The sequence below is a fragment of the Nerophis lumbriciformis genome, linkage group LG28 (genome assembly GCF_033978685.3).
Source record: "Nerophis lumbriciformis linkage group LG28, RoL_Nlum_v2.1, whole genome shotgun sequence".
Taxonomy (NCBI): Eukaryota; Metazoa; Chordata; class Actinopteri; order Syngnathiformes; family Syngnathidae; genus Nerophis; species Nerophis lumbriciformis.
Genome location: NC_084575.2, coordinates 6364418 through 6392274, shown reverse-complemented (window position 1 = coordinate 6392274; position 27857 = coordinate 6364418). Strand labels below are relative to the sequence as shown.

Genomic DNA, 27857 nt, shown 5'->3' with positions numbered 1-27857 from the left:
TCCTTTTCCAACATGTTGAAAAGACAAACTGGAAATTGTGATGTATCATGTTGTATACATACATGTGTGATGTATCATGTTGTATGCATGCATGTGTGAAGTATCATGTTGTATGCATGCATGTGTGATGTATCATGTTGTATGCATGCATGTGTGATGTATCATGTTGTATACATGCATGTGTGAGGTATCATGTTGTATACATGCATGTGTGATGCATCATGTTGTTTAAATGCATGTGTGATGTATCATGTTGTATGCATGCATGTGTGATGCATAATGTTGTATGCATGCATGTGTAATGTATCATGTTGTATACATGCATGTGTGATGCATCATGTTGTATGCATGCATGTGTGATGTATCATGTTGTATACATGCATGTGTGATGTATCATGTTGTATACATGCATGTGTGATGCATCATGTTGTTTAAATGCATGTGTGATGTATCATGTTGTATGCATGCATGTGTGATGCATAATGTTGTATGCATGCATGTGTAATGTATCATGTTGTATACATGCATGTGTGATGTATCATGCTGTATGCAGGGATGTGTGATGTATCATGTTGTATGCATGCATGTGTGATGTATCATGTTGTATGCATGCATGTGTGATGTATCATGTTGTATGCTTGCATGTGTGATGTATCATGTTGTATGTATGCATGTGTGATGTATCATGTTGTATGCATGCATGTGTGATGTATCATATTGTATGCTTGCATGTGTGATGTATCATGTTGTATGTATGCATGTGTGATGTATCATGTTGTATGCATGCATGCATGTGTGACGTATCATGCTGTATGCATGCATGTGTGATGTATCATGTTGTATGCTTGCATGTGTGATGTATTATGTTGTATGCATGCATGTGTGATGTATCATATTGTATGCATGCATGTGTGATGTATCATGTTGTATGCTTGCATGTGTGATGTATCATGTTGTATGTATGCATGTGTGATGTATCATGTTGTATGCATGCATGTGTGATGTATCAAGTTGTATGCACGCATGTGTGATGTATCATGTTGTATGCATGCATGTGTGATGTATCATGTTGTATGCATGCATGTGTGATGTATCATGTTGTATGCATGCATGTGTGATGTATCATGTTGTATGCATGCATGTGTGATGTATCATGTTGTATGCATGCATGTGTGATGTATCATGTTGTATGCATGCATGTGTGATGTATCATGTTGTATGCTTGCATGTTCCAAATAAACTCAACTCAACTAACACTTGGTGGACATTCAAGCCACAAAATGCAAATGGAGTATTGTTGGTGTATTTTGGATGGTTATAGAGGACCTCCCATTGGCTCCATTGCAAGTGGACTTTTATTTACATTTATGAGTTAGAATTAGGGCTGGGTGATATATGGAATATACTGGATATATCGTGGGTTTGTCTCTGTGCGATATAGAAAATGACTATATGGTGATATTGGAGTATACGTTCTCACACAGTTGCTTTTAGCTGCAGGCATTACACTACAGGCTCTTCTCACTCTTTCTTGTCTCTCCTTCTCACAGAGACGTAAAACAAGCGCACCTTCTTACATACGTCACATACTGTCACGTGTGCAACGTCATATGCTCTCACGGAGCAGACAGGTAGCGGCATGGTAACGTTAGCTGTGGTGCTAGTGGTAATACGAGAGACAGAAGGTGCCAATTTGGTAACAAATGAAGGAAGAATTCATTTCCAAGACAAACAGCAGGGGGTCCATCGTCTGGCGGTGGTTTGGCTTCAAGCGGGTAGATGGTGAACAAGTATGCGGCAAAAGCGTTGCTAAAAAAAGTAGCAGCACTGCTAATGAAGCATCATTTGAAAAGTCACCCGCTAGAGAATGAGGAGTGCTTGAAACTCTGCATGTCAACATCTCCGTTCAGTGCCACACCCACAAAATGCCCAAGCAACCATTTCCACATCAACACCGTATGAAACAAATAGTCAACAACAGAAAGAGATAACGTCCGCAGGAACCTACCACATAGTGAAGGACATACACTATTTGATTTCCTATTATGCAGATCTTTTTTATTTGACACTTATTGAAATATCTTGTGTGACATCATTAGGGCTGAAACGACGCGTCATCGGTTACGTAAATACGTCGAGGACGTTTTTGTTCGTCGACGCGTCGCATATTTACGTCACACTACCGTCATGGCGGAGCGTAAAGCAGACGATGCGAGCGGTGCGAGCAAGGGGAAAAAAACACGCCATAAGTCGTCAAAAGTGTGGGAGTATTTCAATAAACGGCCTAAGAAGAAACGCTACTTTTACTCCGCTACTTTTATCTACATTCAGCTCGCTACTAATTTTTATCGATCTGTTAATGCACGCTTTGTTTGTTTTGGTCTGTCAGACAGACCTTCAAAGTGCCTGCCTTACTGGTGACGTTTCACTTCGTTCCACCAATCAGATGCAGTCACTGGTGACGTTGGACCAATCAAACAGAGCCAGGGGTCACATGACCTGACTTAAAAAAGTTGAAACAAGTTATTCGGGTGTTACCATTTAGTGGTCAATTGTACGGAATATGCACTGTACTGTGCAATCTACTAATAAAAGTTCCAATCAATCAATCAATCAAAAGTGTGAAGGAAAAAAGACCGTATTTCAACCGTACACCCCGTCAAAAGCCTAAAGACTGACTGCACAGTTCCTGTCTTCACAATAAAAGTCCCGCTCCATCGCGCCTGCGCTTTCAAAAAAAGAGTCTCCGAAAGCCAGCGCAAACAAGCTAGCAAGCTACGGAGTTTGCCGCCAATGTATTTCTTGTAAAGGGTATAAAAACGAATATGGAAGGTGGACAAATAAGATGCCAAAAAACAACCACTTTCATGTGGTATTAGACAGAAAGGAGGAACTTTTTTTCTCCTGCATTTGAAAACGTGGACGTTATCATCACTACTGTCTGATTACAATCAATGCAAGTCATCAGAATCAGGTAATACACCAACTTATATTCTTGTCAACATGAAAGAAAGGAATCTATATGTTAAACATGCATGTATAATTATTAAAACACCTTTAACATGTAAACAAAAATGGCAAAATAAATAAATATAAATTATATACTGTATATATCAATGTATGTATATGTATATATATATATATATACCGTATTTTCCGCACTATAAGCCGCCCCGGGTTATTAGCCGCACCTTCAATGAATGGCATATTTCAAAACTTTGTTCACCTATAAGCCGCCCCGGGTTATAAGCCGCGCCTACGCTGCGCTAAAGGGAATGTCAAAAAAACAGTCAGATAGGTCAGTCAAACTTTAATAATATATTACAAACCAGCGTTCTAACAACTCTGTTCACCCCCAAAATGTAATGTGCAAATGTGCAATCACAAAAATAGTAACACTCAAATTAGTGCAGAGCAATAGCAACATCAATAACTCAACGTTGCTCGAACGTTAATGTCACACAACACACAAAATAAACATTTAAAGCTGACTTTCTGAAATTATTCCTCATCCATAAATCCCTGGAATTCTTCTTCAGTGTCTGAATTAACAAGTTGGGCGAATACGGCATCCAAAATGGCCGGCTCCGTCTCGTCGAAGTCATCAGAGTCAGTGTCGCTGTTGTTGTCCAGCAGTTCCGTGAATCCTGCCTTCCGGAAAGCTCGGACCACAGTTGAGACTGATATATCCGCCCAGGCATTTACAATCCACTGGCAGATGTTGGCGTATGTCGTCCGGCGCTGTCTCCCTGTCTTAGTGGCGCAGGTCATCTTGTTGCTTCCTCTACCTACGCACCATTTATGTTCAATTCTCTTGCTGCTGCTCTATTTCCGTGTTCTACTGCGTGACTTATTGCCTTGAGTTTGAATTCTGCGTTGTACGCGTGTCTCTTAATAGGAGCCATTTTGTGGTCTTTACAGATGTAAACACACAAATGAAATGAAACGTAATATCCGCGCGCTTCTTCTTCTACGGGGGCGGGTGCTTACCTTGGCGGTTGCTTACCGTAGAAGAAGAAGCGCTTCCTCTTCTACGGGGAAAAAAGATGGCGGCTGTTTACCGTAGTTGCGAGACCTAAACTTTATGAAAATGAATCTTAATATTAATCCATATATAAAGCGCACCGGGTTATAAGCCGCACTGTCAGCTTTTGAGAAAATTTGTGGTTTTTAGGTGCGGCTAATAGTGCGGAAAATACGGTGTATATATATATATATATATATATATATATATATATATATATATATATATATATATATATATATATATATATATGTGTGTGTATGTTACTCAGTACTTGAGTAGTTTTTTCACAACATACTTTATACTTTTACTCAAGTAAATATTTGGGTGACTACTCCTTACTTTTACTTGAGTAATAAATCTCTAAAGTAACAGTACTCTTACTTGAGTACAATTTCTGGCTACTCTACCCACCTCTGCTAATAATGTTGTTGTATGCACACTGTGTCGAGCGGAAATGGCCTATCATAGCAGCACAACGGCAGCGTTCTTGCCATCACCATCAACTAGTCAATCGTCCGCGTGAGTATACGTTGTCATCATTACACAAAAACATGAATGTGTCATTTGTATCTGCGTTGTAAATTCATAAACTAAAGCACCGTTTCGCTCTGAGAGGAGAGTTTGGCGTGCCTGTTCAGTGTTTACAAAGACGCGCTCCTCTTTAACGCTCACGTTAATTAGTTGTGCAAATACCTTTTACAACAGTTACGTATACTATGTACAAACGAACAATTAACTTTCACTTTAATCATACTATCATTGTTGTGTTATTAAGCAAAATAAGCAAAAGTTTTACTTTTGTTGAAATGTTTACACTTGTTACAGAATATTTAGTTTTGCACTTTTTTGTATTGGATATTTATCTTTATTTTTGCACATTTTAGCAAATAAGCAATACTTTTACTTTTGTTGAAATGTTTACACTGTTGTTACAGAATATTTCCGTTTTGCACTTTTTTGAATTGGATGTTTATCTTTATTTTTGCACATTTTAAAGCAAAATAAGCAATACTTATACTTTAGAAATACTTATACTATTGCAGAATATTAAGATTTGCACTGGATGTTTACTTTTATATTTGCACATTAAAAAGCAAATAAGCTACTTTTAATTTTGTTAAATGTTAAAGTTTTAAATGTTTACATTGTTACAGAATATTTTGTCATGTTGTTGTCGTCAATGTTGACTGAGTGGCCATACTTTTTTTTTTGTAAATAAAAGCCATGCCTTTTGAAAAAACTGGCCTACATTTATTTTTTCATCTTCATTTTAAATAAAAAAATAATCGGTAAAAGGAAAAATAATCTATAGATTAATCGAAAAAATAATCTATAGATTAACCGATTAATCGAAAAAAATAATCTATAGATTAATCGATAGAAAAATAATCGTTAGCTGCAGCCTTAGACATCATGCACAAAAGTGCAGTTTATTTGTTTTAAACTATTGTAGTGGCGTTCTGTACAAAAAGTGCACTTTAATTTAGTGTTGTTTTGATATGTCATCTTATTGACATCATGCACAAAAGTGCACTAATAGCTTCTTTTAAAATGTCTCTGACAATCTTGCACTTTCTGTTTTGAAATGACATGAATGTTTGTGCCACTGCTTAATAACTGTTTAATAAATACACTTTTGCTAAATTGACCTAGTTGTGATTTCCCTCTCTGCATGAAAGTTTAAAAGTAGCATATATTAATGTAGAATGAAGAAGAATGTTTTAAAGTAGACACATAGAATCATCATACTGCTGTCATTATATGCATCAAGTGTTCATTCAAGGCTAAGGCAAAATATCCACATATATATGGTGTATCGTGACATGGCCTAAACATATCCACATATATATGGTGTATCGTGACATGGACTAAAAACAGAGATATTAATAAAAGTCCATATCGCCCAGCCCTACTTAGAATGTGTTTTTTTTTTAAATATATATATCCACCATCATTTTTTTTATAATGATTGTGAACTATAGAACAATTCCCCAAAAAAGTGCAGTTCCCCTCTAAATTCCAATGATTAGATTTAAGACTTGAAGTGTATGAGCATGAAGTGATGAAGCCTACTTGGATGAGTCTTCTAAGACAAAGTGAACAGTCCAGTTGTGATGGATTGAATGCCCTGAGAATAAAATGATATGTGCTTACTTGGACTGTGATGAAGCTGTGAGGACTCAGGTGCTTTGTCTTCATGCTCTTCAGTCTTCACAGAGACAACAGTCAGTGGAAACTTGCTGACATCATCCTCCTCCTGCCTTTCAACACACTCTCCCTCCTCTTCCTCTTTCATGTGTGGATCCTCTTCTTCCTCTTTCATGTGGGTGGGCTGTGGATCCTCCTCTTCCTCTTTAATGTAGGTGGGCTGTGGATCATCCTCTTCCTCTTTGATGTGAAGGGGCTGTTGAACGTCTGTTGGGTAAATAAGTAAATAAGATAAAGAGAGAATAGAAATAGTTTTGGACTGACACTGTTAACACAATGACATTATTTGTGTTCTTTCGTGTGTTGTGTTAAAAGTGTGTAGCAAAACAATCAATAAAAACACGGGAAATACTTCCTTTTGTCCCAGCCACTAAAATTATTTCAAAAGTGAGTACAAAAACAGACTTGGAAATTTGATGAGGAGCAAGTTTTTTTTATAAGTACAAGGCAGCATTGATTGAGGCATTCTTAACTTTACACTCACTGAAATAAAGTGTGTAAATATTTTATTCTGTATACGGTCTATGACACCTAAACTTTATCTCTAAACTTAACCATAATTTGTGGTGTAGAATGACGTCTGGAACTCAAGATAGTTCCACATGTCTGGGAACGCCACCGACGGATAATCCTTGATATTACTCAACAAATCTTTAGGGATCTATTCCATTTCATAATTAGATTTTTTTCTCGTATCTGCTTTTCGCAGGAAGAACTCGGCCAGGGGTGTTTACACTAATTTTAGATGGGGGGCCACACGGAGAAAGATCTACTCCAAGTTGGCCGGACTGGTAAAATCACGGCAAGATAACGTAAAAATAAAGACAACTGCAGATTGTTTTCTTTGTTTAAAAATAGAACAAACACATTCTGAAAATGTACAAATCATATAAATGTTTATTTTACATACAATAGTATTCTATCTTTAGTTGTCCTTTTTTACACTTTCAGAATCAATTATGTGATAATGTTCATCAGTCAACTCATTGGTGTTCATTTTCAATCTATCAAAATAAATAAATAATATCAAAATCAAATTACAGGATGTTACTGATGTAGTTTGCTCATTTTTCCCGACTGGTGCGCTAACATCATATGTTTTAGTTGTGTTTTACATATGTAGCATCATCTACAAAGATACAAAGAATTGCTATTGCGACATCCATAGGACACATTTAGAACAGCAGTTTCTTTCATTCAAAAATTTCGACTCATTTTTGCACTTAGCAAACTCATCCCGTCTCATTCACTCATTCACACACTAATGGCGGGATCTGCCATGCAAGGCGCTTACCACAACTCATCAGGAGCAAGGGTGAAGTGTCCTGCTCAAGGACACAACAGACGTGACTAGGTTGGTAGAAGGTGGGGATTGAACCAGGAACCCTCAGGCACGGCCACTCTACCAACCGCGCCACGAGCCTTCCACCATCGACCTGCCTGCTAGCCTTCCGTCATCAACCTGCCTCCTAGCCTTCCACCATCGACCTGCCTGCTAGCCTTCCACTATCGACCTGCCTACTAGCCTTCCATCGACCTGCTGTTTGCCTCCAGCCATTGGCTTTGTCTACGGGCTTCCACCCGTCGGCCTTGGTTGCTAGTCTTTAGCCCTGTCTGCTAACATCTTCAAAAGTGGTGAAACAAGTGGAACTTCTCCTCTCACAATGTCACAAATTACTATATTGTGTTTTATACTTTTGTGTGGTTTTACTGGTGTCCCAAATGGGTCTGGTCACCCCCACTCACGAGCTATGCTACTTCAAGATGCACAGTTTGACATATTTGATAATTTGACATTTCATCATCGTGGCAGCTACAAAATAACCTCGGCCTTATCTCAGTTGAAGATTTCTGTGACTTTGGACAAAACAAAATGGCTGCATACTATGGTAGAGTCCATTCATTCTTATTGTTTCCTTGTTTTGAGAGATCACGTCAACATTACTGCATCCTCCCCTATTGTGAGCACTTACTTTCACAGATTAAAGACCGACTCAAAATATGGTAACTTTAAGCGCAAATATTTAGTTATATTATTGTTATTGCTCTCAGGAAATGTTGAGACTAATCCAGGCCATGATACACCTACACAATGTTGTACACCTGCGAATTTTAAAACTAGATCTGGTTTTGGGATTATTCATATCAATGTTCGGAGTTTAGTCCCTAAAGTGGATATGATAAAGATCTGGATAAACTCAACAAATGCTGATATTGTAGTCTTATCTGAAACTTGGCTTAAACAATCTGTGCTTGATAAAGATATTTACATTCATGGCTATAATGTCTATCGTACTGACCGACCATATATATATATATGTATATATATATATATATATATATATATATATATATATATATATATATATATATATATATATGTAGATGGCCATATATATTAAGCAGCGGTTTGATGTTAAATTAGTGCTCTCTGAATCAGTAAGTAAATAACTTCAATAGATAGATAGATAGATAGATAGATAGATAGTACTTTATTGATTCCTTCAGGAGAGTTCCCTCAGGAACATTAAAACTGTTAACACTTGAAATTTAATTAGCTAGAAATCACCACATTATGGTAGTGGGGTGTTATAGGCCTCCATCTGCCCCTAGTAATTCCCTATCTACTCTTGTGAAGCTTCTGTCTCAACTGAAATACAATGAAATAGTGATTTGAACTGGGACTGGCTCACAACTGTGTCTGACACTTTGAAAGCACAGTGTGAATCTCTAAATTTAACACAATTAATTAACTCAACTACAAGACCTAATCCTAAATGCCCTCAAAAAGCTACACTCATTGACTTAATTCTAACAAATATGCCCTTCAAATGTGTTGCATCTGGTGTTTTCCCTAATGATGTGAGTGATCATTGTGGGATTGCAGTAGTGCGAGACACAAGGATTCCTAAAAGCAAGCCTCGTCTTCTTGAAAAACATAATATGAAATTATTTGAGACGCAAGCATTTTTACACGACTTGCATCTTTTTAATTGGGATAGAATTGCTCTTTTTGATAATGTTGAACTGGCTTGGAAATATTTTCACGAAAACTTCTTGAGTATAGTGAAAAAACATGCCCCTTTTAGAAAATGTAGGGTTAAAGGACGTGACAATCAGTGGTTTACATCGGACCTGTCAGATGTATTGCGTGAGCGTAATGCTGCTTGGGCCAGGGCACGCAAGTCAGGGTTAGAAGCAGATTGGTTGAATTTCAGACAATTAAGAAATCAATTTACCTCTCTCCTTCGGAAAGTCAAATCAGAATTGTATTTCTCCACAACAACTGAAAACCTCAAACACCCAAAGAAGTTTTGGAAAATCATCAAATCTTTGTCCGCCTGCTGTAATTCAGTCAATCTCCCACCTAGTATACTTGTTGATGGTGTCAGAGTAAGTGACAGAAGAGAAATGGGTAGTCATTATAATAATCATTTTATTTCCTCTGGTTTTCTCTATAATTCTGACAACTCTACTGAAGTTCCGCAAACTTCGGAAAGAACCGTTGAAAATACCCAGGTTTTTAACTTAACGCCCTTTACCACAACAGAGGTCATGAGGGCTCTAAAACAACTTAAACCTAGAAAGCCAGCTGGCTCAGATAAGTTGGAGCCGCTCTTCCTAAAGTTGGCAGCTGAAATTATAGATGGACCACTGACTCACATTTTTAACCTTACTCTAATTTCAAATGAAATCCCCTTGGATTGGAAATCTGCCCTTGTAATCCCCCTATTAAAAGGAGGTGACCCTAGTAATCTAAATAATTACAGACCGATCTCTAAACTCTCTGTTCTGGCAAAAGTGCTTGAATCCCTTATCAGTGAACAGATAAAAGACTTTTTGGACACCAACTTTATTCTCTCACCATTTCAGTCAGGTTTTGGCAGAAATCCCAGTACTGTTACTGCTGCTATGAAGTTTATAAATGATGTAACTGAAGCTCTTGACAAGAAGCAGTGCTGTCTATCCCTCTTTATTGACTTTTCAAAGGCATTTGATACTGTTAATCATGTCATTTTAATCAAATGTCTTTCAGCTATTGGTTTTTCTCAGCAAGCAGTTGGATGGTTTGCAAATGACCTCACAAGCAGAACTCAGGCTGTTCAGATAGAAGGTTCCTTCTCGGACGTACAGCAAGTGGAAAAGGGTGTCCCTCAAGGTTCTGTGTTGGGCCCATTATTAATTAATAATCTTGGACAGAATATTCTGAACTCAACTTTCCATTCCTAAACTGATGATACTGTCATATACTGCACAGCACCGACTCCTGCTGAGGCCTTTAAATATCTACAACAAGCATTTGACAGAGTACAAGAACAACTTTGCTATCTTCAACTGCTTTTAAATGCAGAAAAAACATGTTCTTTACCACATCAAAAACTGTAAGATCAGCACTGTGTGAGAACATTTAAACAAGAAATGGGCAACAAATTGTGTTAGTATCTGCTTTTAAATATTTAGGATTTTAATTGATGACCACTTGAGTTTTAAGGAGCACATTCAGTATGTTGCAAAAAAACCTGAAACTTTTACTGGTATTTTATTATAGAAACAAGTCTTGCTTTTCTTTTACTGTGAAACAGAAATTGGTGGAAACAACCTTTTTACCTGTTATTGACTATGGAGATGTGTTGTACATGAATGCTACTGCTGGTTGTCTCCACAAGCTGGATAGTGTGTACCACGGGGCACTGAGATTCATCACCAACTTACTCACCATTGTGTGTTATACTCAATGGTTAACTTACTCACCATTGTGTGTTATACTCAATGGTTAACTTACTCACCATTGTGTGTTATACTCAATGGTTAACTTACTCACCATTGTGTGTTATACTCAATGGTTAACTGGACATCTTTATGTGCTCGACGCCTCAATCATTGGTATGTGTTCATCTACAAAACCATTCTGGGTATCACCCCATTTTATCCATCTTGTATTTTAACAAAGAAACAAGGAAGTCACAATCTTCGTTCAATGAATGTTCTGCAATTTGTCGTCCCCAAAGAAAGAACTGAACTGGGCAAGAAAGCATTTAGGTTTTCAGCAGCAAAAGCTTGGAATAACCTACAATCAAATATTCAACTTCAAACCCTTGTTACATGACATGAGTTTAAAGCTTCTGTGAAAGGATTGCAGTCTACCTTGTCTGTATGCACATGTGTTATGTCAGCAAGTTTTAATGCTGTAAATGTCATGTTTTATGTGTTGTTTACTGTTTTAGATGTAACCTTGCTGCTGCCCTCTTGGCCAGGTCTCCCTTGGAAAAGAAATATTTGATTTCAACGGGATTTTACCTGGTTAAATAAAGAAAAAAAAAAAAAAAGAAAAAAAAAACAGCTGTTTATTTGAAGTCTTAAAGAAGTCAACTATGTGTGCAGTGCAAGGTGAAATGCAGTTATGTCATCTTCTTGTCAATAACACACACATCACACTTTTGCATGTTGTTGCTTCCTTATTTGTCATTATTCAAAGCTGATTTTAATGTGTAGCAGCGGCAGCTGAACTCAATGTGACAACGTGTCATAGTTACGTCAGTCAGCTGGAATTAAAAATACAAATAGTTGTGTCGTTAGTCCAGAATCTTCACGGTCCTCGTGGACGACATAATTAGGAACCAGTACTAAAAAAAATGGTACTTGGTATACATCCCTAATCTTCACCACTAAACCTTTGAAATATGCTGACATATGTGCTGCTAAAGGTAAATAAACAGAAGCCATATTTAATGTTTGCCTTCATTTGACCACGTGAGGTAAGGAGGACGGCCTCTAGGTCACATGGTTACACCCCAGCAATTACACTGTTGATGATTGATGAGCATTCATTTTTAAATGGTGGTGTTAAAAAGCAAGTATATCTCCATCTTTAGTCATAAATGTGGCCCCCGGATGAACATGTGTCACAAACATTGTATTAGATGATATGTGGATGTTGTGCTTACTTGGACTGTGATGAAGCTGTGAGGACTCAGGTGCTTTGTCTTCATGCTCTTCAGTCTTCACAGAGACAACAGTCAGTGGAAACTTGCTGACATCATCCTCCTCCTGCCCTACAACACACTCTCCCTCCTCTTCCTCTTTCATGTGTGAGGGCTGTGGATCCTCTGAAGTGAAACTGTCCCCCTGCAGATGAGGGAGACATTCTTCTTGGTGTCCAATCAGCTGATGAATGTCTACAGGACACAAACAAATCACATTTTAACTCCTACATGCTTAATATTAAATCGTACATGAAATATAGGGCTGTGGCTATTGAAAACGTTATTAATCAAGTGTTCTACTGGAAATGTTTTCTATTAATCGAGTAACTGGATAAAACATAGTGTTGCTTGGTTAAAGACAAATTTAAGCGACTTTAAGACATTTCACTTAATAATGAACGGCCAATTGGTTTGAGATGGTATGAGATCAAGATGTCATCTTTAGATCAGGCTTTGTTTTTTCCACAATCACTGCCACGTTAAAAAGTTAAAGTACCAATGATTGTCACACACACACACTAGGTGTGGCCAGGTTGTTCTCTGCATTTGACCCATTAACCTTGATCACCCCCTGGGAGGTGAGGGGAGCAGTGAGCAGCAGCGGTGGCCGCGCCCGGGAATCATTTTTACGGTGATTTAAACCCCAATTCCAACCCTTGATGCTGAGTGCCAAGCAGGGAAGTAATGGGTTCCATTTTTATAGTCTTTGGTATGACACAAGCTACTGATCTCAGGGCGGACACTCTAACCACTAGGCCACTGAGTAGGTGGATGTAGCAGGTGTTGTAGTAGGTTAATGGCTGCACCAATATGAAGGAAATAACAGGTCAGTATAGCTTTTACACACATAAATAACTTGTCAAACCTGCCAGCTAGCAGGCTAGGTTTACAGCGTCAGTTACCATGGTAACTGACTCTGACTTTGTCTTACCTCTCTTATTTTTGGAGGTCAAACTCTGGAGCTTTACATACTCAGGAGTTTGCACTTAACCTGCTCTCTGGAATATTCCCCCGGTGACTGTGTGAGTTTTGTGTAAACATGTTGATACACTTTGTTACAAACTGAGAGGAACATCAACCTCTCATAAATATTGTGTGTCTGAACATCCTCACATGACAATTCATCTTCCTATAGACAATCTATTGAAGAAAAGTGTTCATAATAAATATAAAGTTAGTAAAGATGTGAGAGTAAGAAGTAAACAAACCTGTTGTGTGTAACACAACTTGATGTTTTTCATGTTGTCGCTCCTTCTCCTCTTTTGTTGGACAAAGTTCCTCCTCGTACTCTGCTATGGTTCTTTCGCACATTTTCACACAATCACAACACTTTACACTCACACTTGATCTCTGCTTAGCGATGTGTTTTCATCTCTCTTTGTTAGCAGCTAACAAGCTAAGCTAACTAGCAAGCTAAGCTAGCTGGAGAAGCATCAAAGTGTGCTCAGACTAATATACAAACAGTTATTATTACTCTATTTAATAGAGTGTAATAAAGGACATATATGTGTACATGGACGCACAGATTAAGAACACTGAACTGTGACGACTGCAATAACGTCTTCACCGTCAGACGCCATCTTGCTTTATCCTCGCCCTGTTTGGTTCGCGCGCAGTCTTGTCAGATCTCGCGAGAGAAACAAGTAACCAGCTCTTCCCCCCCCACCCCCAGTACAACTATTTCAACATTCTGAAAATAAAAATAAAGTTTTACATTTTCAAAAACAAAGACATACAACTTATTTTGGTAAATAAACAGTAGCTTATATGACCCCTTTAAATCATAAGTTGGCTGATCAGAGCGAGACGAGTCGTGGCTCCTCAGCTTCATGCAGGACGGAGTGGTAGGAGGCGTGGGCGAGGTTGACTGACTGCAAAAGACCACACCATTATTTTTAAATCAATCTAAATATTGCTCTAGTTGGTGTTTGTGTTTTAAATCCTGTTGTAAAGGTTTGTACTTTCAACTGTAGTTGTAAATATTTAGAGGAATTGTATTATAATAACCGAATATGTTCCCTTATTTTGGAATAGTTGCAATTAAAGCAATACATGAATCACAACAGCTGTAGTCTCAGCACTTTGTAGCGCCCTCTGGCGTGAGTGTAAAAGCTTACAGCACCTGGTATTCCCAGGCGGTCTCCCATCCAAGTACTAACCAGGCCCGACCCTGCTTTGCTTCCGAGATCGGACGAGATCGGGCGTGTTCAGGGTAGTATGGCCGTAAGCCGAAAGACGAAGTAAAACTAATATTTTTAAATATAACTTTAATAGACGGGATGGGAGACAATTGTTATTTATCTCAGAGCCTGGTGCGCATGCGTACACTAATGTGCTTTTTCTGGCTGTGTGATTGTCTTCCTTTGCTACGGCGGTCAAGTTGCTTTCTGTTGGCCGGAAACAGTTTGTCAGCACTGGGACCTGAAAAATACTCCTGACTTAAAATACTCATACATAAAAACCAAAAAAAAAGAGCAAACAGGTGAAAGTAACGAGAAAAAGTTGCAATGTTGACTCTTATAACACAAGGTGTTTTTTTCCTTTAAAGCTGTCATTGCTCAAAAAATAATAATGAATAAAAATAATGTTGTAATGAATTATTGACCTATTGAAGGCTCCTATTACTGCACATTAAAAATTCCACTTTTAATATTTGTCGGGGGAAATATTACATATTTGGTGTGTTTGCATATAAAAGGCAACATTTTCTTTGACAAAAATAGCATAAAATATAAAAAATATTAACGTATAATTGACGGATAGATCTAAAGTTGATATCAAAGTTTATAGGTTTAAAGTTAAAAAAATAAAAATAGCGTATGATGTTGTGGGAGAACACCTTGCAGCCCTAACTCGGGGCGGGGCGGGGTTTGGTGGTAGCGGGCGTGTATATTGTAGCCCGGAAGTGTTAGGGCTGCATGGGATTCTGGGTATTTGTTCTGTTGTGTTTATGTTGTGTTACGGTGCGGATGTTCTCCCGAAATGTGTTTGTCATTCTTGTTTGGTGTGGGTTCACAGTGTGGCGCATATTTGTAACAGTGTTAAACTTGTTTATACGGCCACCCTCAGTGTGACCTGTATGGCTATTGATCAAGCATGTCTTGTAGTCACTTACGTGTGTCTACAGAAGCCAAATACAACATGTGACTGGGCTGGCACGCTGTTTGTACAGGCTGTAGAGGACGCTAAAGGCAGTGTCGTCACGGCACGCCCTTAATATTGTTGTCTGGGTGAAAAACGGCAGAAATTCGGGAGAATGGTTGCCCCTGGAGATTTCCGGTAGGGGCACTGAAATTCGGGAGTCTCCCGGAAAAATCAGGAGGGTTTACAAGCATGACGCTTTCAAGCGCCATTCATATAAAACTTGCGGGCCGTACTAACAATACATTTTCATATTAAGGTGCGGGCTGCAAAATACGTCGCGCAGGTCGCAATTGCCCCGCGGGCCGCGTGTTTGAGACCCCCGCCCTTCTGTGTGAATATAAGTGTGGATGTTGTCTATCTGTGTTGGCCCTGTGAAGAGATGGCGACTTGTCCAGGGTGTACCCCGCCTTCCGCCCGAATGCAGCCACCAAACCCCGCCCCGCCCCGAGTTAGGGCTGCAAGGTGTTCTCCCACAACATCATACGCTATTTTTATTTTTTTAACTTTAAACCAATAAACTTCGATATCAACTTCAGATACATCCGTCAATTTTACGTTAATATATTTTATATTTTATGCTATTTTTGTCAAAGAAAATGTTGCCTTTTATATGCAAACACACAAAATATGTAATATTTCCCCCAACAAATATTTCAAAGTAGAATTTTTAATGTGCAGTAATTGGAGCCTTCAATAGGTCAATAATTCAACATTATTTTTATTCATTATTATTTTTTGAGCAATGACAGCTTTAAAGGAAAAAAAAACCACCTTGTATTATAAGAGTCAATTCATTGCAACTTTTTCTCGTTACTTTCACCTGTTTGCTCTTTTTTGTTTTGTTTTTATGTATGAGTATTTTAAGTCAGGAGTATTTTTCAGGTCCCAGTGCTGACAAACTGTTTCATGCCAACAGTCCACCTCGAGTCTGACATGATTTGAAGACGTGTCTGCCTTTATTCATCCAAGTCCTTCAAGAGAAATGCAAACTAATACCTTTTAAATACACGGGCTCTTGTATGCCTTTTAATTTTGGGCCTTAACTTTTATAAATAAAATAAAGTAATTGACGAGTAAATCATTGTCATATATTTCCTATTGTTAATCAACACAATACATTAGCAAAATCTGGCACATTTGGTCTTGTACTCGGTTTAATGTTGTGTTCAATTAATTATAAATGAAATAAAACAACAACACTTTCATATTACTAAATTAACACAACACATCAGTTTAAGTAATCCCTGCATATGTACTGTCATTATTTTGCTCGTGTTGTGTTATAATTAAATTAAGTAATTAATTCATTCATTTATACAGCAAACATTCTCATATTGTGTATTAATTATGATACATTGTTATATTGTTATATTGCTAGAACGTCTGTAGGGCCAAACTGTTACTGCATTCACTTCTTGTAGTTGTGTATCTTCACCTTACTAAACGTGAACAGGTGAATAATACTCTCCCCTCTTCTTATCAGCTGCAGAAAATTAAATATTGTTTGTACGTTCAAGTGTTAAAAAAGTATACAATGTTGTTTTGAAAAGAAGTTCCTTTATTGGGAGGTAGCGGAATGTCATCATCATCCGTGATTGGTTAAATGTTGAAATATGCTAATGAGGCCGGAAGTAAAGCAGCCGTTCTGTCATTGGCCAAATATTAAATGTGTTGAAGAAAGTTGGACAGAGGCGGATCTGATTGGCTTAGAAAGTGTGAGATGTTGGAATAAGGCACGCTGATTGGTTCATATCACCCCGGTGTTGAACATATTGACGGACTATCAGCGCTCAAAAGTCCGTGACTGGTCAATTTATAATATGACATGTGTTTTTGTAGCCGGGTAAGATGGCAAAAACAGCCCAAAGATGGATCAATATTAGACATGTTAGGGTAAATTGAACTGAAAGTGAAATAAAAAAACATTTCTTTTTTGCAAGACGTGAGAAACAGCGCCGTCTGGCGTGAGTGTAAAAGCTTACAGCACCTGGTATTCCCAGGCGGTCTCCCATCCAAGTACTAACCAGGCCCGACCCTGCTTAGCTTCCGAGATCGGGCGTGTTCAGGGTAGTATGGCCGTAAGCCGAAAGACGAGGTATAACCAACCTTTTTAAATGGAACTCTTACAGACGGGATGGGAGACAATTGTTATTTATCTTAGAGCCTGGCGCGCATGCGTACACTAATGTGCTTTTACTGGCTGTGTGATTGTCTTCCTTTGCTACGGCGGTCAAGTTGCTTTCACGGTGGATATTTGCCTCCGGAGCTCCAGCGGAAGCTCCCCCTCACTGTGCCCACACTGCTCTCTCATGCTGCGGGGAGATTGCAGGAGAGGTGCCGCTCTCAACACTACTTTATGCTTAGGGACCGTCAATAAATTACTATTGTCTTCGAAGATGTATATCTGCTACATCAAAACACTGATTCATCTAAAAGGAGGTCAAATAAATAGTCCGACATTTTAATATCGTTCCTGATTTTATAATTTAAATATTTTTTTAATGTAAACAATATTTATTTGTTTTAAAAGTCTCCATGTCATCATGCAACTTAGTAACCCAATTCCACTTTATATTAGTCCTTTTATTTTAAAATAGGATCAAAAACATTTTGATATTAAAAACAAATGTTTATTTTCAATAGATTCCTGGTCATATGACCTAAAATCCCAAATTCATTTTAAATATTAGAAGTGATTTTTCTAATGTGTTTCACACCTTTTTGTTTTAAATTGTAAGTTTAATATGATTTTATATAAATTAGTAATATTGAAAACCATGGTTTCATTTTTAGCTCCCGCAACAACTACGACTATCCAACATAAAACCAACTTGACTCTCATTTGGAGCTAATACAAATGTTGATAATTATCTGTATAAGATATATCATGCACATGATTTTTACTAAAAAACGTATTATTTTTTGTTTTTAAATAAAACCCTATTTTAAAATAAAAGGGTGTGCGTTACACTAAAAGGTTAGCATGACTAATAAGTGGAATTAGGTTACCAAGTTGTATGACATTGAGACTATTGGGAAAATATCCTTATTTTTTTATATTAAACATGGATATAATTTTAAAATTATGAAATAATGGGTATGCACAATAAGGAGGTATGACTAATTATTTACATTCTTTTAGATGAGTCAGTGTTTTGATGTAGCAGATATACAATTTTCAAGGCAATGTTGATTTATTGACGGTCCCTACGCATAAAGCAGTGTTGAGAGCTGTGATGAGGTGGCATCTGAATGCAGCTGGGATAGGCTCCAGCACCCCCTGCCACCCCAAAAGAGACAAGCGGTAGACAATGGATGGAGAGCTGCACCTCACACAGCCACAAAAAGCACATTAGTGTACGCATGCGCGACAGGCTCTAAGATAAATAATAATTGTCTTTCACCCCCTGTGATGAGGTGGCGACTTGTCCAGGGTGTACTCCGCCTTCTGCCCGAATGCAGCTGAGATAGGCTCCAGCACCCCCCGCGACCCCAAAAAGGACAAGCGGTAGAAAATGGATGGATGGATGTCTTCCATCCCGTCTGTAAGAGTTCCATTTAAAAAGGTTGGTTTTACCTCGTCTTTCGGCTTACGGCCATACTACCCTGAACACGCCCGATCTCGTCCGATCTCGGAAGCTAAGCAGGGTCGGGCCTGGTTAGTACTTGGATGGGAGACCGCCTGGGAATACCAGGTGCTGTAAGCTTTTACACTCACGCCAGAGGGCGCTACAAAGTGCTGAGACTACAGCTGTTGTGATTCATGTATTGCTTTAATTGCAACTATTCCAAAATAAGTGAATATATTCGGTTATTATAATAAAATTCCACTTAATATTTACAACTACAGTTGAAAGTACAAACCTTTACAACAGGATTTCAAACACAAATACCAACTAGAGCAATATTTAGATTGATTTAAAAATAATGGTGTGGTCTTTTGCAGTCAGTCAACCTCGCCCACGCCTCCTACCACTCCGTCCTGCATGAAGCTGAGGAGCCACGACTCGTCTCGCTCTGATCAGGCAACTTATCATTTAAAGGGGTCATATAAGCTACTGTTTATTTACCAAAATAAGTTGTATGTCTTTGTTTTTGAAAATGCAAAAGTTTATTTTTATTTTCACCGGAGGTGGGGGGGAAGAGCTGGTTACTTGTTTCTCTCGCAAGATCTCGAAAAGAGCTGGTTAATTTTTTCTCTCGCGAGATCTGACAAAACTGCGCGCGAACCAAACAGGGCGAGAATAAAGCAAGATGGCGTCTGACGGTGAAGACGTTATTGCAGTCGTCACAGTTCAGTGTTCTTAATCTGTGCGTCCATGTACACATATATGTCCTTTATTACACTCTATTAAATAGAGTCATAATAACTGTTTGTATATTAGTCTGAGCGCACTTTGATGCTTCTCCAGCTAGCTTAGCTTGCTAGTTAGCTTAGCTTGTTAGCTGCTAACAAAGAGAGATGAAAACACATCGCTAAGCAGAGATCAAGTGTGAGTGTAAAGTGTTGTGATTGTGTGAAAATGTGCGAAAGAACCATAGCAGAGTACGAGGAGGAACTTTGTCCAACAAAAGAGGAGAAGGAGCGACAACATGAAAAACATCAAGTTGTGTTACACACAACAGGTTTGTTTACTTCTTACTCTCACATCTTTACTAACTTTATATTTATTATGAACACTTTTCTTCAATAGATTGTCTATAGGAAGATGAATTGTCATGTGAGGATGTTCAGACACACAATATTTATGAGAGGTTGATGTTCCTCTCAGTTTGTAACAAAGTGTATCAACATGTTTACACAAAACTCACACAGTCACCGGGGGAATATTCCAGAGAGCAGGTTAAGTGCAAACTCCTGAGTATGTAAAGCTCCAGAGTTTGACCTCCAAAAATAAAAGAGAGGTAAGACAAAGTCAGAGTCAGTTACCATGGTAACTGACGCTGTAAACCTAGCCTGCTAGCTGGCAGGTTTGACAAGTTATTTATGTGTGTAAAAGCTATACTGACCTGTTATTTCCTTCATATTGGTGCAGCCATTAACCTACTACAACACCTGCTACATCCACCTACTCAGTGGCCTAGTGGTTAGAGTGTCCGTCCTGAGATGGGTAGGTTGTGAGTTCAAACCCCGACTGAGTCATACCAAAGACTATAAAAATGGCACTCAGCATCAAGGGTTGGAATTGGGGGTTAAATCACCATAAAAATGATTCCCGGGCGCGGCCACCGCTGCTGCTCACTGCTCCCCTCACCTTCCAGGGGGTGATCAAGGGTGATGGGTCAAATGCGGAGAACAATCTGGCCACACCTAGTGTGTGTGTGTGACAATCATTGGTACTTTAACTTTTTAATGTGGCAGTGATTGTGGAAAAAACAAAGCCTGATCTAAAGATGACATCTTGATCTCATACCATCTCAAACCAATTGGCCGTTCATTATTAAGTGAAATGTCTTAAAGTCGCTTAAATTTGTCTTTAACCAAGCAACACTATTTTATCCAGTTACTCGATTAATCGAAAACATTTCCAGTAGAACACTTGATTAATAACATTTTCAATAGCCACAGCCCTATATTTCATGTACGATTTAATATTTAGCATGTAGGAGTTAAAATGTGTTTTGTTTGTGTCCTGTAGACATCCATCAGCTGATTGGACACCAAGAAGAATGTCTCCCTCATCTGCAGGGGGATAGTTTCACTTCAGAGGATCCACAGCCCTCACACATGAAAGAGGGAGAGTGTGTTGTAGGGCAGGAGGAGGATGATGTCAGCAAGTTTCCACTGACTGTTGTCTCTGTGAAGACTGAAGAGCATGAAGACAAAGCACCTGAGTCCTCACAGCTTCATCACAGTCCAAGTAAGCACAACATCCACATATCATCTAATACAATGTTTGTGACACATGTTCATCCGGGGGCCACATTTAAAGTTAAAGTTAAAAGTTAAAGTACCAATGATTGTCACACACACACACTAGGTGTGGCGAAATTATTCTCTGCATTTGACCCATCACCCTTGATCACCCCCTGGGAGGTGAGGGGAGCAGTGGGCAGCAGCGGTGGCTGCGCCCGGGAATCATTTTGGTGATTTAACCCCCAATTCCAACCCTTGATGCTGAGTGCCAAGCAGGGAGGTAATGGGTCCCATTTTTATAGTCTTTGGTATGACTCGGCCGGGATTTGAACTCCCAACCTACCGATCTCAGGACGGACACTCTAACCACTAGGCCACTGAGTAGGTAGTATTTATGACTAAAGATGGAGATATACTTGCTTTTTAACACCACCATTTAATAATGAATGCTCATCAATCATCAACAGTGTAATTGCTGGGGTGTAACCATGTGACCTAGAGGCCGTCCTCCTTACCTCACGTGGTCAAATGAAGGCAAACATTCAATATGGCTACTGTTTATTTACCTTTAGCAGCACATATGTCAGCATATTTTAAAGGTTTAGTGGTGAAGATTAGGGATGTATACCAAGTACCATTTTTTTTAGTACTGGTTCCTAATTATGTCGTCCATGAGGACCGTGAAGATTCTGGACTAACGACACAACTATTTGTATTTTTAATTCCAGCTGACTGATGTAACTATGACACGTTGTATTGAGTTCAGCTGCCGCTGCTACACATTAACATCAGCTTTGAATAATGACAAATAAGGAAGCAACAACACGCAAAAGTTTGATGTGTGTGTGTTATTGACAAGAAGATGACATAACTGCATTTCACCTTGCACTGCACACATAGTTGACTTCTTTAAGACTTCAAATAAACAGCTGTTTTTTTCTTCTTTTTTTTTTCTTTATTTAATCAGGTAAAAATCCCATTGAGATCAAAGATCTCTTTTCCAAGGGAAACCTGGCCAAGAGGGCAGCAGCAAGGTTACATTAAAAACAGTAAACAACACATAAAACATAAAATGTACAACATTAAAACTTGCTGACATAACACATGTGCATACAGACAAGGTAGACTGCAATCCTTTCACAGAAGCTTTAAACTCATTCAATGTAACAAGGGTTTGAAGTTGAATATTGGATTGTAGGTTATTCCAAGCCTTCGCTGCTGAAAACCTAAATGCTTTCTTGCCCAGTTCAGTTCTTACTTTGGGGACGACAAATTGCAGAACATTCATTGAACGCAGATTGTGACTTCCTTGTTTCTTTGTTAAAAGACATGCCAGATAAGATGGGGTGATACCCAGAATGGTTTTGTAGATGAACACATACCAATGATTGAGGCGTCACGCACATAAAGATGTCCAGTTAACCATTGAGTATAACACACAATGGTGAGTAAGTTAACCATTGAGTATAACACACAATGGTGAGTAAGTTAACCATTGAGTATAACACACAATGGTGAGTAAGTTGGTGATGAATCTCAGTGCCCCGTGGTACACACTATCCAGCTTGTGGAGACAACCAGCAGTAGCATTCATGTACAACACATCTCCATAGTCAATAACAGGTAAAAAGGTTGTTTCCACCAATTTCTGTTTCACAATAAAAGAAAAGCAAGACTTGTTTCTATAATAAAATCCCAGTAAAAGTTTCAGTTTTTTTTACAACACACTGAATGTGTTCCTTAAAACTCAAGTGGTCATTAATTAAAAATCCTAAATATTTAAAATCAGATACTAACACAATTTTGTAGCCCATTTCTTGTTCAAATGTTCTCACACAGTGCTGATCTTACAGTTTTTGATGTGGTAAAGAACATACACTTTGTTTTCTCTGCATTTAAAAGCAGTTGAAGATAGCAAAGTTGTTCTTGTACTCTGTCAAATGCTTGTTGTAGATATTTAAAGGCCTCAGCAGGAGTGGGTGCTGTGCAGTATATGACAGTATCATCAGCGTAGGAATGGAAAGTTGAGTTCGGAATATTCCGTCCAAGATTATTAATTATTAATTACGGTAATAATGGGCCCAACACAGAACCTTGAGGGACACCCTTTTTCACTTGCAGTACGTCCGAGAAGGAACCCTCTATCTGAACAGCCTGAGTTCTGCTTGTGAGGTCATTTGCAAACCATCCAACTGCTTGCTGAGAAAAACCAATAGCTGAAAGACGTTTGATTAAAATGACATGATCAACAGTATCAAATGCCTTTGAAAAGTCAATGAAGAGGGACAGACAGCACTGCTTCTTGTCAAGAGCTTCAGTTACATCATTTATAAACTTCATAGCAGCAGTAACAGTACTGTGATTTCTGCCAAAACCTGACTGAAATGGTGACAGAATAAAGTTGGTGTCCAAAAACTATTTTATCTGTTCACTGATAAGGGATTCAAGCACTTTTGCCAGAACAGAGAGTTTAGAGATCGGTCTGTAATTATTTAGATTACTAGGGTCACCTCCTTTTAATTGGAGGATTACAAGGACAGATTTCCAATCCAAGGGGATTTCATTTGAAATTAGAGTAAGGTTAAAAATGTGAGTCAGTGGTCCAGCTATAATTTCAGCTGCCAACTTTAGGAAGAGCGGCTCCAACTTATCTGAGCCAGCTGGTTTTCTAGGTTTAAGTTGTTTTAGAGCACTCATTACCTCTGTTGTGGTAAAAGGCGTAAAGTTAAAAACTTGGGTATTTTCAACGGTTCTTTTTGTTAGCGGAACTTCAGTAAAGTTGTCAGAATTATAGAGAAAACCAGAGGAAATAAAATGATTATTATAATGACTACCCATTTCTCTTCTGTCACTTACTCTGACACCATCAACAAGTATACTAGGTGGGAGATTGACTGAATTACAGCAGGCGGACAAAGATTTGATGATTTTCCAAAACTTCTTTTGGTGTTTGAGGTTTTCAGTTGTTGTGGAGAAATAAAATTCTGATTTGACTTTCCGAAGGAGAGAGGTAAATTGATTTTTTAATTGTCTAAAATTCAACCAATCTGCTTCCAACCCTGACTTGCGTACCCTGGCCCAAGCAGCATTACGCTCATGCAATACATCTGACAGGTCCGATGTAAACCACTGATTGTCACGTCCTTTAACCCTACATTTTAAAAGGGGCATGTTTGTTCACTATACTCAAACAGTTTTTGTGAAAATATTTCCAAGCCAGTTCAACATTATCAAAAAGAGCAATTCTATCCCAATTAAAAAGATGCAAGTCATGTAAAAAAGCTTGCGTCTCAAATAATTTCATATTATGTTTTTCAAGAAGACGAGGCTTGCTTTTAGGAATCCTTGTGTCTCGCACTACTGCAATCACACAATGATCACTCACATCATTAGGGAAAACACCAGATACAACACATTTAAAGGGCATATTTGTTAGAATTAAGTCAATGAGTGTAGCTTTTTGAGGGCATTTAGGATTAGGTCTTGTAGCTGAGTTAATTAATTGTGTTAAATTTAGAGATTCACACTGTGCTTTCAAAGAGTCAGACACAAATGTGAGCCAGTCCCAGTTCAAATCACTATTTAATTGTATTTCAGTTGAGACAGAAGCTTCACAAGAGTAGATAGGGAATTACTAGGGCAGGGGTCGGCAACTTTTACCACTCAAAGAGCCATTTTGACCAGTTTCACAAATTAAAGAAGATAATGGGAGCCACAAAACTCTGTTGAAATTTAAAATGAAATAACACTACATACATTTTTTTTTTGCTTTGTGCTATGTATAAACCAGGGGTCTCAGACACGCGGCCCGCACCTTAATATGAAAATTGAATGTTACTGCGGCCCGAGAGTTTTATATGAATGGCGCTTGACAGCGTCATACTTGCCAACCCTCCCGATTTTTCCGGGAGACTACGAATAATTTCAGGGCAACTATTCTCTCGAGCGTGCCGTGATGACACGGCATTTAACGCCCTCTACAACCTGTACAAACAGAGTGCCGGCCCAGCCACAGGATGTATGAGGCTTCTGCTAACTCACACAAATGACAGCAAGGCATACTTGGTTAACAGCCACACAGGTCACACTGACGGCGGCCGTGTAAAACAACTTTAACACTCTTACTAATAATGCGCCACACTGTGAACCCACACCAAACAAGAATGACAAACACATTTCGGGAGAACATCCGCACCTTAACACAACATAAACACAACAGAACAAATACCCAGAATCCTTTGCAGCCCTAACTCTTCCGGGCTACATTATACACCCCCCCCCTACCACCAAAACCCGCCCACCTCAACCGACGCACGGAGGGGTTTGGGGGGTGATGGTTGGGGGAGAGCAAGGTTGGGGTGGGCGGGGTTTGGTGGTAGCGGGGGTGTATAATGTAGCCCGGAAGAGTTAGGGCTGCATGGGATTCTGGGTATTTGTTCTGTTGTGTTTATGTTGTGTTAAGGTGCAGATGTTCTCCCGAAATGTGTTTGTCATTCTTGTTTGGTTTTGGTTCACAGTGTGGCGCATATTAGTAAGAGTGTTAAAGTTGTTTTATACGGCCACCGTCAGTGTAACCTGTGTGGCTGTTGACCAAGTATGACTTGCTGTCACTTATGTAAGCAAGCAGTAGTTGAATACAACATGTGGCTTGGCTGGCACACTGTAAGTACAGGTTGTAGAGGGCGTTAAATGCTGTACCATCACGGCAAGCCCTTATTATAATTGTTAGGGTGAAAATCTGAAAATATTTGTCCCGGGAGATTTCTGGGAGAGGCACTGAAATCCGGAAGTCTCCCAGGAAAATCAGGAGCTGAGCCGCATCAGAGTGATCAAAGAGCCGCATGCGGCTCCGGATCCGCGGGTTGCCGACCCCTGTACTAGGGGCAGATGGAGGCCTATAACACCCCACTACCATAATGTGGTGATTTCTAGCTAATTCAATTTCAAGTGCTAACAGTTCAAGTTCTTTACTTACTGATTCAGAGAGCACTAATTTAACATCAAACCTCTGCTTAATATATATGGCCACTCCACCACCTTTTCTTTGTCGGTCAGTACGATAGACATTATAGCCATGAATGTAAATATCTTTATTAAGCACAGATTGTTTAAGCCAAGTTTCAGATAAGACTACAATATCAGCATTTGTTGAGTTTATCCAGATCTTTATCATATCCAGCTTAGGGAGTAAACTCCGAACATTGATATGAATAATCCCAAGACTAGTTTTAAAATCTGTAGGTGGAAAACCTTGTGTAGGTGTATCAGGGCCTGGATTAGTCTCAACATTTCCCGAGAGCAATAACAATAATATAACTAAACATTTGCGCTTAAAGTTACCATCTTTTGAGTCAGTCTTTAATCTGTGAAAGTAAGTTCTCACAATAGGGGAGGATGCAGTAATGTTGACGTGATCTCTCAAAACAAGGAAACAATAAGAATGAATGGACTCTACCATAGTATGCAGCCATTTGGTTTTGTCCAAAGTCACAGAAATCTTCAACTGAGATAAGGCCGAGGTTATTTTGTAGCTGCCACGATGATGAAATGTCAAATTATCAAATATGTCAAACTGTGCATCTTGAAGTAGCATAGCTCGTGGGTGGGGGTGACCAGACCCATTTGGGACACCAGTAAAACCACACGAAAGTATAAAACACAATATAATAATTTGTGACATAGTGAGAGGAGAAGTTCCACTTGTTTTACCACTTTTGAAGATGTTAGCAGACATGGCTAAAGACTAGCAACCAAGGCCGACGGGTGGAAGTCCGTAGACAAAGCCAATGGCTGGAGGCAAACAGCAGGTCGATGGAAGGCTAGTAGGCAGGTCGATGGTGGAAGGCTAGCAGGCAGGTCGATGGTGAAAGGCTGGTAGGCAGGTCGACGGTGGAAGGCTAGCAGGCAGGTCGATGGTGGAAGGCTAGAAGGCAGGTCGATGGTGGAAGGCTGGTAGGCAGGTCAACGGTGGAAGGCTAGCAGGCAGGTCGATGGTGGAAGGCTAGCAGGCAGGTCGATGGTGGAAAGCTAGCAGGCAGGTCGACGGTGGAAGGCTAGCAGGCAGGTCGATGGTGGAAGGCTAGCAGGCAGGTCGATGGTGGAAGGCTAGCAGGCAGGTCGATGGTGGAAGGCTAGCAGGCAGGTCGACGGTGGAAGGCTAGCAGGCAGGTCGATGGTGGAAGGCTATCAGGCTGGCCGATGGTGGAAGGCTAGCAGGCAGGCCGATGGTGGAAGGCTGGCAGGCAGGTCGATGGTGGAAGGCTGGCAGGCAGGTTGATTGTGGAAGGCTAGCAGGCAGGTCGATGGTGGAAGGCTAGGAGGCAGGTCGATAGTGGAAGGCTGGTAGGCAGGTTGATGGTGGAAGGCTAGCAGGCAGGTCGATGGTGGAAGGCTAGGAGGCAGGTCGATGGTGGAAGGCTAGTGGCGCGGTTGGTAGAGTGGCCGTGCCTGAGGGTTCCTGGTTCAATCCCCACCTTCTACCAACCTAGTCACGTCTGTTGTGTCCTTGAGCAGGACACTTCACCCTTGCTCCTGATGGGTCGTGGTAAGCGCCTTGCATGGCAGATCTCGCCATTAGTGTGTGAATGAGTGAATGAGACGGGATGAGTTTGCTAAGTACAAAAATGAGTCGAAATTT

At 39.5% G+C, this 27857-nt stretch overlaps 1 protein-coding gene, 2 non-coding genes and 1 pseudogene across 3 annotated transcripts; 1 reads left to right on the top strand and 3 right to left on the bottom strand.

Annotated features, from left to right (window-relative positions):
- Positions 1-5890: 5890 nt before the first annotated feature.
- On the bottom strand, positions 5891-13815 carry LOC133570498 (uncharacterized). Its single transcript, XM_061923174.2, has 3 exons — positions 13428-13815; positions 12181-12411; positions 5891-6442 (listed from the first exon to the last, which is right to left on the bottom strand). The coding sequence occupies exons 1-3, from the start codon at positions 13528-13530 to the stop codon at positions 6114-6116; spliced, it is 663 nt and encodes a 220-aa protein (XP_061779158.2). The 5' UTR covers positions 13531-13815; the 3' UTR covers positions 5891-6113.
- Positions 13816-14329: 514 nt separating this feature from the next.
- LOC133571171 (5S ribosomal RNA) lies at positions 14330-14448 on the bottom strand. Its single transcript, XR_009810327.1, has one exon. It is a non-coding gene; the product is annotated as a 5S ribosomal RNA (ribosomal RNA).
- A 2890-nt stretch (positions 14449-17338) lies between these two features.
- Positions 17339-17447, bottom strand: LOC133571196 (5S ribosomal RNA; annotated as a pseudogene).
- Positions 17448-18951: 1504 nt separating this feature from the next.
- Positions 18952-19070, top strand: LOC140676667 (5S ribosomal RNA). The gene has a single exon (XR_012048592.1). It is a non-coding gene; the product is annotated as a 5S ribosomal RNA (ribosomal RNA).
- Positions 19071-27857: the final 8787 nt, after the last annotated feature.

Bases quoted from the DNA above. Each gene is read 5' to 3' on its own strand.
- LOC133570498 (XM_061923174.2), bottom strand. From the start codon at position 13,530: ATGTGCGAAAGAACCATAGCAGAGTACGAGGAGGAACTTTGTCCAACA. The intron at 12,412-13,427 runs GTTTGTTTACTT...TGTGTCCTGTAG, and splicing joins AGTTGTGTTACACACAACAG to ACATTCATCAGCTGATTGGA. The intron at 6,443-12,180 runs GTAAGCACAACA...TTTACCCAACAG, and splicing joins ACAGCTTCATCACAGTCCAA to ACGTTCAACAGCCCCTTCAC.